The 13,427-nt window shown below is 38.2% G+C and overlaps 1 protein-coding gene across 1 annotated transcript in view; it reads left to right on the forward strand.

The window, feature by feature from the left end:
* Positions 1–347: 347 nt before the first annotated feature.
* Positions 348–13,427, forward strand: part of LOC134628648 (sphingosine kinase 1-like) — a 36,347-nt gene continuing 23,267 nt past the window's right edge. The window contains exon 1 of the mRNA XM_063475385.1: positions 348–864. Coding sequence (XP_063331455.1) covers positions 450–864 — 415 coding nt within the window. The 5' untranslated portion in view covers positions 348–449. The remainder of the gene's footprint in view (positions 865–13,427) is intronic.

The raw sequence follows: 13,427 nt of genomic DNA on the forward strand, positions 1-13,427 counted from the left end.
TCATGTGATTAGTTTGAAAATACTTTTAAAATTAGGATTTCATTTAGTCATATGATCCATGAAATACCAGAAATGGCTCCACAACAAAACAACAAACTTACATTTTTGTAGTGTTAAATAATTTTATTTATATTAATATTGTGACTGCGTGAAATATCTAAGTTTTTATTTTTCTGACTATAAACCATTGACTAAACCTTAGGCAGCGTCCCACAAGGAGCTGCAACGTTTTCAGTGTTTTCAGTGTTGGGGCTCTTATTTTGAAATGTCATCGGATATGTAGCGTTTGATTCCGTCAGTCTTCACAGCGGTCCGGAGCAGCCTGTCAGTCCTCCGGTCTACTTTGCTCGCATCATTTACGGCGGTTAGCTATGTGACTGTGTGGCTGCTTCTTCTGCTTCCCGGACCCCCTCCGCGTCCCGGTCTCTCCAGTCCGGCGTCTGTTCAGGATGGATCAGTGCAGAGCTAAACTGGAGTCCACCAGTCTGGTGAAGCTGTACGGGGAATTTACGGGGACCAGTAACCGAAAAGGCAGGTGTGCCGTCATCCTGACCGAGAAAGACCTCGTCGTCCAGAGGCTCACGTCGGCACCTGTCGGACGGAACAAGGTGGTGCTCAGTCTGAAGGACTGTGTCGGCTGCCGGGCTTACCGGGGAAATGACAGTGCGGATAAGGCAGCGTACTTAGTCGCCTACTTTTACCCACTGAAACGGCGGTGGATGAGTTCCAGGGTATCGCGGCAGAGAGTGGAGCAGGGCTTTCGGCTCGCCTCGCTCCAGGACCCGCAAGCTAACCTGGAGGAGGCAGAGAAGTGGGCTCGCGCTGTCCGAGAGCGCTCTGCCCGGCAACAGTTCCCTAGAAACGGTGAGTGTTGGATAGCAACGACAGCGGAAAGTTTGCAGGTAGTGATAGAAGCAGGATCCCACGCTGCAGTTACATTCATCTCTGTATGAGTATACCACAGTGATACTGAGGCAAATATGAGTTTCAGTCGTCACCAAATGACTGTTAACCCACACGTTTGCTCACTGGTGAAAGAGAAAGGTTAGTGAAACGAGAAAGGTGCCGCCCTTTTTATGTGTATTTTATCGAAAAGTAGGCAGTTTGCGTATAAGCAAAATGCTAACATGTTAAAAGGAAGGCTTAATCTAAAATCAGTATGCTCAGTTATCCTCGCCTCGTTTTGCTGAAATAATTTAAAAAAAGAAAGACTAAAGCAAGACACTTTTTTAAATGTTTTATTCTCTTTTACTTCGTTTCTTCGTTTTGTAAGTGCAAAACATCTTGTAAGTCACCTTCTATTTCATTTCAGTTAATTAACCCCCACCCCCCCCGAAACACACACACACACACACACACACACACACACACACACACACACACACACACACACACACTATTTAACCTACTTCAAAATCTATGTAGGTGTTGGCCTATATCTTCTTTTAATCAAAGGGTTTTAGTGGCACACAGTGCATTATATTTAAAGGTAAGCTCAAACATATTTGTGGTCTGTAAAATGTTAAACAGTCCAAAAGGTTAGAAGTTTGCTGTCATATGAAAAAGAAAAGCGGTGCATCCTCACAAGCTGGAAGCTTTGACCTTAAAATGTTGAACATTTTTGAAATTGAATTGATTAAAAATTAATTTTAATCAGAGTAGCTTATTATCTTGTTACAGTCATACTGTGTAAGTTATGTTCATGGATTGTAGTGGGAGGAGCTTTAACTGCTTTTACCCTATGATAAAAAAGGTGACGAATCACTAAGTCTGTTTTTTTTGTTTTTGTTTTTTTTTAACACAATTACACAAATACCACAAGCATGATTAAATATAAGGTGGCTTTTATTTCTGTTCAGTTTCTGTTAGATTGTTAAAGCCTTAAGTGGTTATTAAAAGCAATGTAATGTGCCGTTGATGAGTCATCTCCTTGAAACTTCACCTTTGTCTTCCTTTTTTTAAAATGCATTTCTTACTTTTCAGGTTCTATGAAATTGTAAAGTAAAATTTCACTTAATTTTTACTATACAGGGCCCACTGGTTGTCTTTCCTGGCTTATTCTTGTATCAGTAAATTTTTCCCTGCAGCACCACTGTTAGTTAGCTGTTAGTATCCTTATTCATTTCCTATACCAAACAGGTTTCTTGGCACTTCATCAGATCTCTCCTGAATACCTTTAAACTGCTCCTTGGATTAATAAAACAAAAGAGCCAGTCTAAACAGAGTCGTGTTTCTGGATCTTTTAAGAAACCTGAAAAAACCACAAGGGATTATTGCTGCTATTGAGTTAAGGTCCAGTCAAGAGGTATGTCTTGTACAGAGTCCTTACTATCAGTTCTGCTTTATCATATTTAACCTCCTGCTTACATGGATAAAACAATAGTCCTGGTGTGGTATGGAGAGTCACTTTTCAGTTCAGTATTTTCAGCCTTCTGCAAACAAACCCACTTGACGTAAAAACACACCTGAGAAACATGAGACAATATTGATTGCTTCTTTTGTTAACGTAATGCTGAGAGGTATGATCATTCCAGTGGGGACTGTTCTATAACCCGCGATTCTAAAGATAAGTAAAGTCATTATTTGTCCTCAAAAAAAACAACAACCCCAAAACACATTTTTCCATTTTCTGTCATACATATTATTTCCTTCACACAGCGCACTGTGACCCAGTTAGCATTTTCCACAAAATGTATTTTTAACAAGACAAAATATACTGCAATTCTGCTCTGCCTGTCATTGCCAGAAGAGAAGAGAGTAGACTTTTAGTAGCTCTGGAAAGTATCATTTGCTTTGAAATGTGTTGTAATATAAGTGCACGGGTTGTAATCCGAGGCAGTGACTGAATGAGTGTCCCAGTTTGGGACAGCAGCCCAAATAAAAGAGGCTCAATGACTTCACCTGATCTAGCTCTGCCTCTCTTATCACTGGTTTATTCAGACCAGTGCTTTGTTTTTGGCCTAGTTTTTGCTTCTCACGCTGTATACTACTGACTGATTTAACACATCAAGTGTCATTGTTGCAATGATGGCTGCTCAGTTTCAAGCAAAAGTAAAGAAAAGGAGATAAATCATTTCGAAGTTCCACTGAATGCTATTTCTTTTTGGTTGTAGTACTTGCAGTTTTTTTTCATGTTTGCATGAGGTGTTTTGTTAAACAATAGGTTTGATTTATAATAATATAATAATAATAATAATAATAATAATAACTTAGATCTGTATTGTGCCTTTCAAGAAACCCAAGGATGTTTTACATAACAATACAAAAGAGAGGAAAAGCTTTGTTAGATAAAGAGTTTTTAGATAAAGATTAAATTTATCTCACATGTTTGCAAGAGGTGTTGATGTGTAAACCAGATAAAGAGCTGCTGAGTTCTTTCTAATCTCTTACACTTACCTTGACTACCAAATACATTGGTTTTACATAGTCAAAAACTTTCCTATTTTTGGAATTCTTCTTCTTCTTTTATTATTATTATTGTTGTTGTTGTTGTTGTTGTTATTATTGTTCAGTAATTGTTCAGTAGCACCATCACCTCACAGCTGGGGCCTCTCTGTGTCTAGTTTGCATGGTCTCCACTTCTCTACAGTCCAAAGACATGCATGTTAGGTTAATTATTAGGATAATTGCATGTTTGGTTTACTGTAAATTGGCCATAGGTGTAAGCGTGAATAAATCTGTGTCTGTGTTAGCCCTGTGACAGACTGGCAACCTGTCTCACAGGTGGGGTAGACTCCAGCTCCATTGAAGATGGATGAAGTTAAGATAACAAACACTGAATATTGTTCTTGATTCTTATACATTTTCCAGTTGATCTTGATTGCCTCTTTCCTTGGCTGTTTTTGCGTGCAGCTGGGATTCTCGGTCTGCGTCCATGGCCAGCTTTTCTGCTGCATTATGTATGCTTACTAGGGATATACTCCCTGCTGAGGTTAGATCTGGATGCAATGCTTTGGTTGCTACTGTTGGTTGCAAACTAGTTAGCTGGAGCTGTTACAGACTTACAGTATGTCTATTCCTTTCTTACTTTCTGTGTGAGTTGGAAACTGTTCATTACACTGACAAGCAGTAAAAAGTAGTATGCACAAAGTATTGTCTTTACATTCACACCATTTCAAATGTGGAAAAATAGACAGGTTGATTGTGGCAAACTGTGTTTATGCTATATATGACTTGCTGGGGTAATTTTTTAGTCAGTTATTTCTTTATTTTTTATACAAAATGACCAAAACATTGTTGGTTTATTGGTACCTTATATTCTAATAAATTGTTGATATTTTAATTTTAGTTCCTAGTTACTCATACATTTGTTGATTTTGGGGTCTAGAAACATTGGAGTGAGGAAGTGTTCCTCTTATATTTGATAGTTGTAGTAATAATAAAAGATTAATGACTCCTCAATGAAATCACCTGAATGCTGATTTTCAATCATTGTCACCTGTCTGGGTTTTGTAGGATAAAGAATCAAACAGAAGTGCTGAGAATAAAATATCAGCTGAAAATGAGTCTATTTCAGCGCTACCTGCTGATGTGTTAGATTTCTGAACATTTTCACGGTCAGTGGTGGTAATTTCAAACCTCATTGTAGCTGCAGGGTCTTTGGTATCTTTGGAACAGGCTAATATGATTGCAGCCTGAAAGGGTGTCCCCAGTTAGTTACTCATTGTGCCCGAGGCCTCATGAACCATGCTAAATCATGTTCAGGAGCTCTGCATCCAAACCATTACTCTAAATGAGGTCAATGCAATCCTTTCTGACCTCTCCATCAGTATTGATGCTTGTGTCATTGGCTTAATGTAAGGTGTGCTCAAAGAGTTATTCAGAAAACATCTATTTTCTATACACTCATTTTCCTTGTGTTTGTTTCCTTGTGAGATAGCTAATATAGGCATATTTCATGTCTGCTCAACTTGTCCAGTATTGCTTCTCTGCTCTAATGGTTGACACTGAGTCAGCTGCACTTTAGATCACCCATACTAGTTTGCATGATAATGATCATTTATCCAAACATCTGTTAGAGGCATGACTGAAAACACCACAAGCTGTCATCTGTTATAGCCGTTTTGAATAGTTTTTGGTGCTTTTTTTGTGGCTTAGAGAATTGGTTAGGTCACAGGCTGATCATGATACCGCTGTAATTATGCAATGAAATAGTCTGTCATACTTATTCTCACTGTTGTATTCCAATTAAAGTATTTTCATTGAGAGACATTGAACACAGCGTTGCTTGCTCAGAAAAAGGAAGTGAACAATATATTGCAGGTCATGACCAGCTGTCGGTTAGCTCTGTGGTGTGTTCATGTGAAACCTTTGAAAAAATGACACGAGGTAACAGATGAGTCAACAACCCGCCACGATGGCGCCAAAAAAGACTGACACATTCCTTCTTTGAGAATTACAACTGACAGCTCAGCTGCATTATCTGTGTTTTTTTTCTTAATGGTATTGTCCTGAGGTTACAAAAATAAAATTTGAATGAAAAGACTGAATTCACCTGTTGACAGCATTATGATCATAAGGAAGGAGATGGTATCAGACAGAGAGGTTACAAGTATTGATTAAACCCGACAGAATAGATTGTCATCTCGCTCGAGCATGTGGTTGCTGATGTCAGATGATAATGAACTGCAGCACTGCAGTGCAGTATATAGTGGAAGTGTAATCAGCAGTTATTGTAAATCCATTTAATCTATGAACGAAAATGTTACTGGTGGCTACACAAATTTCCATTTCCATTTACAGTAATTACCATTGCCATTTATATTAGCAGAGTAAATCATAATAATGGTAACTATCAGTCATGAGGGGAAAAATGATCATTCCCCAACCGGCTGTGTGTAATTGGTGGAGGTTAATGGCAGTCTTTGGCAAAAGGATTGCTAAAGTCATGCATGACTGCGACTTGAACCACCAGCTACCACCAGTTGCTAGGAAAAAATATATATTCCAATTGGTTGGGAAAAACTTCCCTGTGTGTTTGGTCCCAAGTATATTGCTGTGGACATAGTTTGAATGGCAGTAACAGTATAATATAGTGTAGTGTGATAAAAGGTTTTGGAACAAATCGACCGTATTAGCAAAACCAAACAAGCAAACTGTTTATTCACAGGGATGACTGAATGGGGCACATTGTAAACCTGAATAGTGTGTCCTTGAGGAACAAACAAAAAAAATGGAAATGTGATGATACTAGATGGATGATAATATGGGAGCAGCTTGTCTTTCGTGATGTTGGTGGCTCACTGTCGACTGTAGAATGATGTGCTGTTTGTGTAGAAAGAGACACTTTTTGCCTAGCATCATGCAGTCACTAAGATTGTCACTAGGATTTTGCACTAATTTGTAGAACAACAACATCAGCCATTGAATTTCTCTAACATTTAGTTTAGAGTTGCAGTCCTACCACTACTACATTTTTTAAATTAATTAATATATATATTTATATTTTTTAGTATGGGTTTTGTAGTCAGTCAACATCAGTGCAGAGTTGAACTCCAGGGCAGAGTGGTGTCATTGTTTGGCCTCTTGAGACAATGTCAATGTCATTGTCACTTGTAGTTCCTCATTGTCTGGATGATTTTGCTTGTGTGTGTTTTTACCATCAGACGTTTTTGAATTTCAACGTCTGCTACAGCCATGACCCCAATTTCTAGTTTTCCTTTACAGCCTTCGTTATTTGGACGATAATTAGGTATTGTGTGTATAGAACAAACAACACTGCTGTGACTGTTATTATTTATCTCTGTAACTGAAATCATGAGTAAGGGTTTTGTTCAGGTAGCACTGTAGTGACACACTGAAGGTAATGTTTTGAGTCACTACAGGGATAATGATTTGTGCTAATGCGGTGTAACTGAATATGAGTGTGAAACAATGCAAATGGCTCTGAAGGATCTTATCTGACGTTCTCGAGGGGACTGGCATGGCTTCTTTTAGCTGCAAAATCCAGGTCTCTCTCAGCCAGTCAATGCTGTTACTAACACATTACCTCAGGCTGAGAAAGTTGAAGCTGGGACACTGGTTTTTGTCCTGCTGCAAAAGTTTAGAAGTGCAAAGTATAGTTCTATGTTATATGAACAAGTGATCAATCTTTAGAAGCAACCATTTGTTCTTATTAGCAAACTCCATATTTTTATTCTTGGACTGTACCAGAGATTCACATCTCTAAATAATGCTTATTTGTCTTAAACTGGGTCTTGGTGCTGCGCCTCCATTCATTCACTGTGTGAAATAAGCAGTATTAACTCCTCTCCATTTAAGCCAGCTTTCCTCTAATTGGCTGCCCATTACAAACAGAAGGTTTGAACAGCAGGTGGGTGGAGCTGTGTATTTGAGATGACTGCGTTAAGGAAAAGAGAAGAGTAGAAACCATCTGTCAGAAACCAAACGTTTAGAGGTATTTGACTACCAGGGAGTACTCACAGGATACTTTTCATAGTTAAAATCACGTACAGCATTGTGCTACTGTAAAATCTTCAGTCACCTCTCATTTCTTTATGATTTGGTATGAAAATGGGACATGGGTAGCAGTTTATTAAAATGTTCAAACATACATGGAATGACTATATAAAAGTCAGAAACAGAGTTTGAACAATGCTAAGAAGCTTGAAAGTCTATATTTAGTATGATCACCTTTATTCTTCAACATAGTCTGAACTCTCTCAGCCAAGCTTTCTTGTAAATTCTTAGTCAGTTTATCGTCATTTTTGGCAAGATCTGCAACACCACTTGCTGAAATGGAGGCTCAAACTATGACAGAGGCTGGATCCATCGTTTTACAAATGGCTGTAGACATTCACTGCTGTACCTCTTCTGCATACATAATGATGAAAGTTTGAACCAAAAATTTCAAATTTGGGTTCATTATGTCATAAGACCTGTATTTTAAAAATAAGTATTTTAAAACACAGATCTTTTTTTATAATGTAGTAAATACGTACACAGTAAACACAAAGTACAAAAAGTGTGGTTGCATATGCAAACACAATAAGTACATTTGATAATTGGACACAAAAAAAGAATAGGTGCCATTATTTTACAAATATTTCAAGAAATGTATGTGTTCATCTGATTTTTGCCTTTGTCAACTTTGGTTTGTTTGTTGCAAGTCCTTTGAGAAAGTGCACTCATTTCTTTGACTTTTTTTTTTTTCTGGATGGTCATATTTGAACTAAAAGTTATGTACTGTAACCAGTTTTTCCCCTAAATTAACCACTACCTTCTCCACCCTGTTTGTGGAGGGAGAAGCATACCTAGACACACAGGCTAGGCAGGCTTTTTGGTGACACTAATTTAATGCATCATTTTCAAGCATGTCACCCCTAAATATGATGTTCTCAGCATAACCCTAACACCAAGTCTTAACCCTTAGAAAGGCATATTTGCATTACTTTAAAGGAATGCAGTCACACGCGTTCTATGTTTGTCTTTGGTTTCCTGTGACAAATGAGTTCAGTCATTCATTCATTTTTAGATGAGCGGTTCTCGAGAAAGCTGCAGACTGCAGTCTGCCCATCCTGCACGTCCACGTTTTGAACAGATGCAGTCACACATCGAACACACACACACACACACACACACACACACACACACACACACACATATTCAGCAAGTTTATCGTTATAGCTGTCCTATATTTAGAACAGTAACTCGGTGTTTTCTTGTATGTTTAATGGGCATCTGTAAATTGTAGCTACAAAAAATAAGACAAGTTACGCTCACTAAATAAGCTCTGCATTATTATTGTCGCAGTCACAGTCTCCGCTGTAATTCATCCCAAAGATTAGCTGTTCTTTTGGGTCAGGACTCTGTGCAGGCCAGCCAAATTCTTCCACATCAATCTCACTCATCCGTGTCTTTATGGACCTGGTGTGCAGTCATGTTGGAATAATGACAAATTGTTCAAATAAAGAGGGGAGCGTGAAATTGTCCAAATTTTCTTGATATGCTTAAGCATTCAGGTGCTTGACTTTATAAACCTGTGGCCATGGAAGCGATTTGAGCACCTGATTTAGATTGATGAGTGAATAGTTTGGGCAGTATAGTGCAGTTTTACTATTCTCCAATCGTGGCATTTGTTTAGTCAGATTGAAGAAGTTCAGAACAACAACCCGGGTGTGGTTTTTCTCACATTTAGAAGCATGTTTAACTTAGTTAACGACCGATTCATCAGAAGAGTGTGAACTGTCAGCAGTAATAACGCTTCTCGATTCTTGGAAGTGAACCTACATATTTTATTCATAGCAGGTTGTCTGTGTTGTACAGGATCAAAAGAGCAGTCTACAATAAGCAGAGCTTCATGAGTTCTCACTGCAGCGTTGGAGGCATTGGTGTGTGCTGTCAGACAGCAGTGGCAGCAGCAGTTTTCTCCCTGTGGACCTTACCCAACATACGCGGCGATAGAACTTGATGTGCTGTCTGTAGCTCGAGTTCAGTGTCTCGTTCTCTCACTGGAGCTCACTGTAGGTACTGAGGCTCGCTGCAGCTTTGTGTCCGTAATGTCCCTCTCTGTCTAACTATGAAAAAATGCAAACAGTACAATACATTTCAAAGAAACTCTGTCAGACTTAGATATAGATGCAGGAGCTGAATATAAAACAAGAAGATGACTCCCTTATAACATTATAGCAGTGAGTGTTGAAAGTTTTCTGTGCTTCGCCAGATTTCTATTCTCAGAAAAGGCTTCTCAAGTCATTCTTTGATACGCCGACAGCAGCAACCACAGTCCATTCAGGCTACAGCAGAGCAGCTGCTACACCTAAGAGTAAGTCAGTCTTTCCTGGTTTAAAAAAAAATGTGGTTATGGGGTTTTTTGTTTTTTTTTTTTGTTTTTTTTTAAGGTGGAAAACATTTACATTTCTTCCATACAGCAGCAGTGCACACATTTTCTTGTATATTGCTGCATTTTAGTTTTGTTTTTTGTGCTCTTGTCTTGTGACTTTACGTAAAAAAAAAAAAATAAAATAAAATCGTATTTTCTTTTGTTGTCGAACAAAAGGCCAGTTTGGATAACGTTAAGTATCTTACTTATTGGTTGTTTTTTAACCTCCCATCCCCAATCTCACTCTAGGGCCTAAAATACACAGATGGAATCCAAATCATTCCACACAGACAGACAGCTATTACATCCTCTTTCTCCTTTCACAACCTTTCCATTTATCTCTTAGCTCAGGATACAGTATGGGCAACTGCGTAATATACATGCAGGGTGATTTCAATTCAAACCTCAGTGTCGTAAACTCTCTGCCTTACTTAATATAGATTTACAGAAGGCTAACCACTGCCACCTCCTCCTGCTCCTCAGCCTTCCACACCCTTTGTGGTTCTGGCTCAGCAGAAATTTGCTTGTGAGCTTGAGGAGCTTCCACTCTTTGATTTACAAACCGCTTGAAGAGTTATCACCTCAGTGCAGCTAAGTGCTCCTGCAGTTAGCTCCAGTCAGACGAGATGTGGTTTCTTTAAAGGCAGAGCCTATGATTCAGTTTCAAAAGGAAAGTCTTAACCTTAAATATCACTTTAAAATATTCTGTCAGGGCCTTTAATGAACACTTTATTGTTTTCTGAAGCATGGAAAGTTTCATTTAATCAATTTGTAAACACAGACGGTAAAGCTGAGTATACACTGTGCTGATGAAAGATGACTAGCGTGAAAGATACTGTTTGTCGTGGCTTCAAAACTCACACAGTCTCCTGTATGAGGTTGATCTTTCTACAAAAAGAATTTCAAACAATGGCAGAAATTTGGGATGATCAACTCACAATGTGACTGCTACTACGACCTATAGCTGCTAACCAGCCAATAGGAAAGCAGCAAGCATGCAATAGTGTGATGAACGTCACAATGACACAAACAATAACAAACTCAAATGGAATGTATTGTAGTAAAATATGCAAAACCAAGTGTTTGGAATTCCAACAAAGAAGAAATTCTCGTTTAGTTTTGGTATCGGAAGCTCGTTTGCACGATATGTCATTTAACACTTATCCAAAGTTACCATGCTAAAGAAGACAAATAGTTGAGGAACTGTTCCCATAATTATAAACCATACCATATACATGCAACAAACTTGATGTCCTAACAGAGTTTATTAGCTTATTATGCTCCACAGTCTGTCTTGCAATGAATTTATAGGATCCTTATAAGTATACTTATAGCACATTGATTTGACTGCAAAAACATAATTAATGGCAACATGGAAAATATGGTGATTTTTGCACCCTTTTCATTAAGGCTCTCATTTTGTTCAGTATTGAGATCACGTTTATTTATCATGACTATTTATTGATTTTAATGACATCTCATGTAAACAGAACACTGCTCTCACGTCTTCACATCTAAATTTTGTATAAAAAAAAATTGGTCGTCCTTATTCACATAGCTTCTTAGGTAGGTAGATGGATAGATATTTTGGCGAAGGTATGTGTTTGTTGGAAAACACATCTTTGGCCAAATGGGTGCGATTGGTTGGCGGATTCAGTGCATCTTTGCGAGCTGGATGGATACACGGATGCACTGCTCTGGTTTGCCAGTCAGTTGAGTCTGTTCACCTGGAGGTAGCATTTTCAGTGGGGGAAACATTTTGTCACTCGTCCTTGTGATGACTTCAGTGAACAGAATAAACTTTCTGGGATTTCCTTACCTGGATGATTGAGCATGTATTTTCAAAACCTACACAGGCTTATTTTAATGGATGTCTGAAGTGATGGTAGACAATTAATGGTAGCAACCACTTCATTGTTTTTCTTGGGCTTCATGCATTAATTACAGTGCAGTTTGTGGTATGTTTTCAGGTGGTTCTATCTCATCTGAAGTATTTCCAAACAAGCTTGTCAAGCCCTGTTGTTCTGTTTGTATATCTGTCTTTTAATTTGTTCTTACTTATCTAGACTAGTCCAGGAACAGCTGTGATTGTCATATACAGGCTTATGCTGATTTAGAAAACACTTGAGTTTCTATTGCTTTGCGTTTTATGTAGAAGTAGGTGCATTTTAAATTTCGCTCCATCATGCTCATTTAATTGTGGGAAGCCAAAATCATGAATGAGATTAAAATTCAATTAGTTGTACAGCCCTAGAAACATTTCTCTCAGATGTAATCACTAAAGTGGCTTCCACTATTTGTTTAATTTTTGTTTCACCTCATGTTTTGGTAGGCTACATTAAAATAAAAAACCCATTAGAGCGACATAAGAGAATTACTGATTTTGAAATAGTTTAACTCATTGCATCTGTCACATTACGCAGAGCTGGAAGAGCACGTATTGTGTCAAATACAGTACGAAATAGATGTTAATCCAATAATCTCTTAAATGTGGAAACTGGATTCCTTCCTAATGGGTGTTGTCAAGGCTTAGAGTGCAAATCTGGACTGAGCAACAGGCAGAAGTGTAAGCACAGCCTGTAGTGTATCTGTCTTTCCTTCTACATGTTCTTTAGGTGAATTTTATGCATTAATATTAGCTACCAAAAAAGTTCATGTAATGTTGTTTGGGATTTCATAGACTCTTCTGTGGGTTAATTTAACACAAATATATGTAAATACATGTAGTTACCTATCTCTTAGTTTTGAATTATAATGGGGTTTTTTTAACTTCTTGGCTAGTTGTAATCATTGTCTGAATCATGGTCATCTTTTCCTATATGTGAAACGGACATTAAGACTTAGAGCAAAATATAATTCGATGTCTCATCTCTCTCTTTAAATTCCCAGTTTTCACTGAGTTTTGACAGTTTGACTGGTCCCATCTGCAGATTTATGTCGGCCGTGACGTGAGATGTGGGCTCAGCAAAGCTTAATGAAAGCCCGGCACTTTTTTTGAATTTTTCATCAAAAATTGCAACATTATAATGTCTTAATCACAGGCGGTTGATGCTTTGTCATACTTCACTGCTGAAGGGGAACTGAGATACCGGAACTACTGACTGATGAGTGCAAGTCATCACTGTTAGTCAGACTGAGTCGTAGAGCAGTGATCACACTTCAAACAGAAACAGTGACCATGTAAGGTCATAGAAATAACGAAGATGCAACTTGATGAATATCCCTGTGTCCCTTCCTAAATACAAACACTGAATTTATATAACCCAGTTTTTAAACTTGGAATTAAAAAGACTGGACAACTTTTCACAAAAAAAATTGGAATAAGTGCATTTGAAGTTTACTATGAAACATTCATGTCTGTGTCTGGTTTATACAAGCAGATACAGCAGGAAAAAGAAAAAGGAAGCTGTCTGTTCTCACACTCTATATGCACCCAGAAAGCTACTATAAGGAACCTTCCCAGAAAATGTGTGTTTTTTCTCTTTTTTTTTCTTTACTGCTCCTGGGTTTTCCCTTTCATTTAGGTTGTTATTTCCTGTGGCGAATAGCTCAGTAGTGATTATTCCATTAAGATCTGGGACAGTTCCAATGCTGTTGGTTTGAAGAG

The sequence above is a fragment of the Pelmatolapia mariae genome, linkage group LG6 (assembly GCF_036321145.2).
Source record: "Pelmatolapia mariae isolate MD_Pm_ZW linkage group LG6, Pm_UMD_F_2, whole genome shotgun sequence".
In the NCBI taxonomy this organism is placed as follows: domain Eukaryota; kingdom Metazoa; phylum Chordata; class Actinopteri; order Cichliformes; family Cichlidae; genus Pelmatolapia; species Pelmatolapia mariae.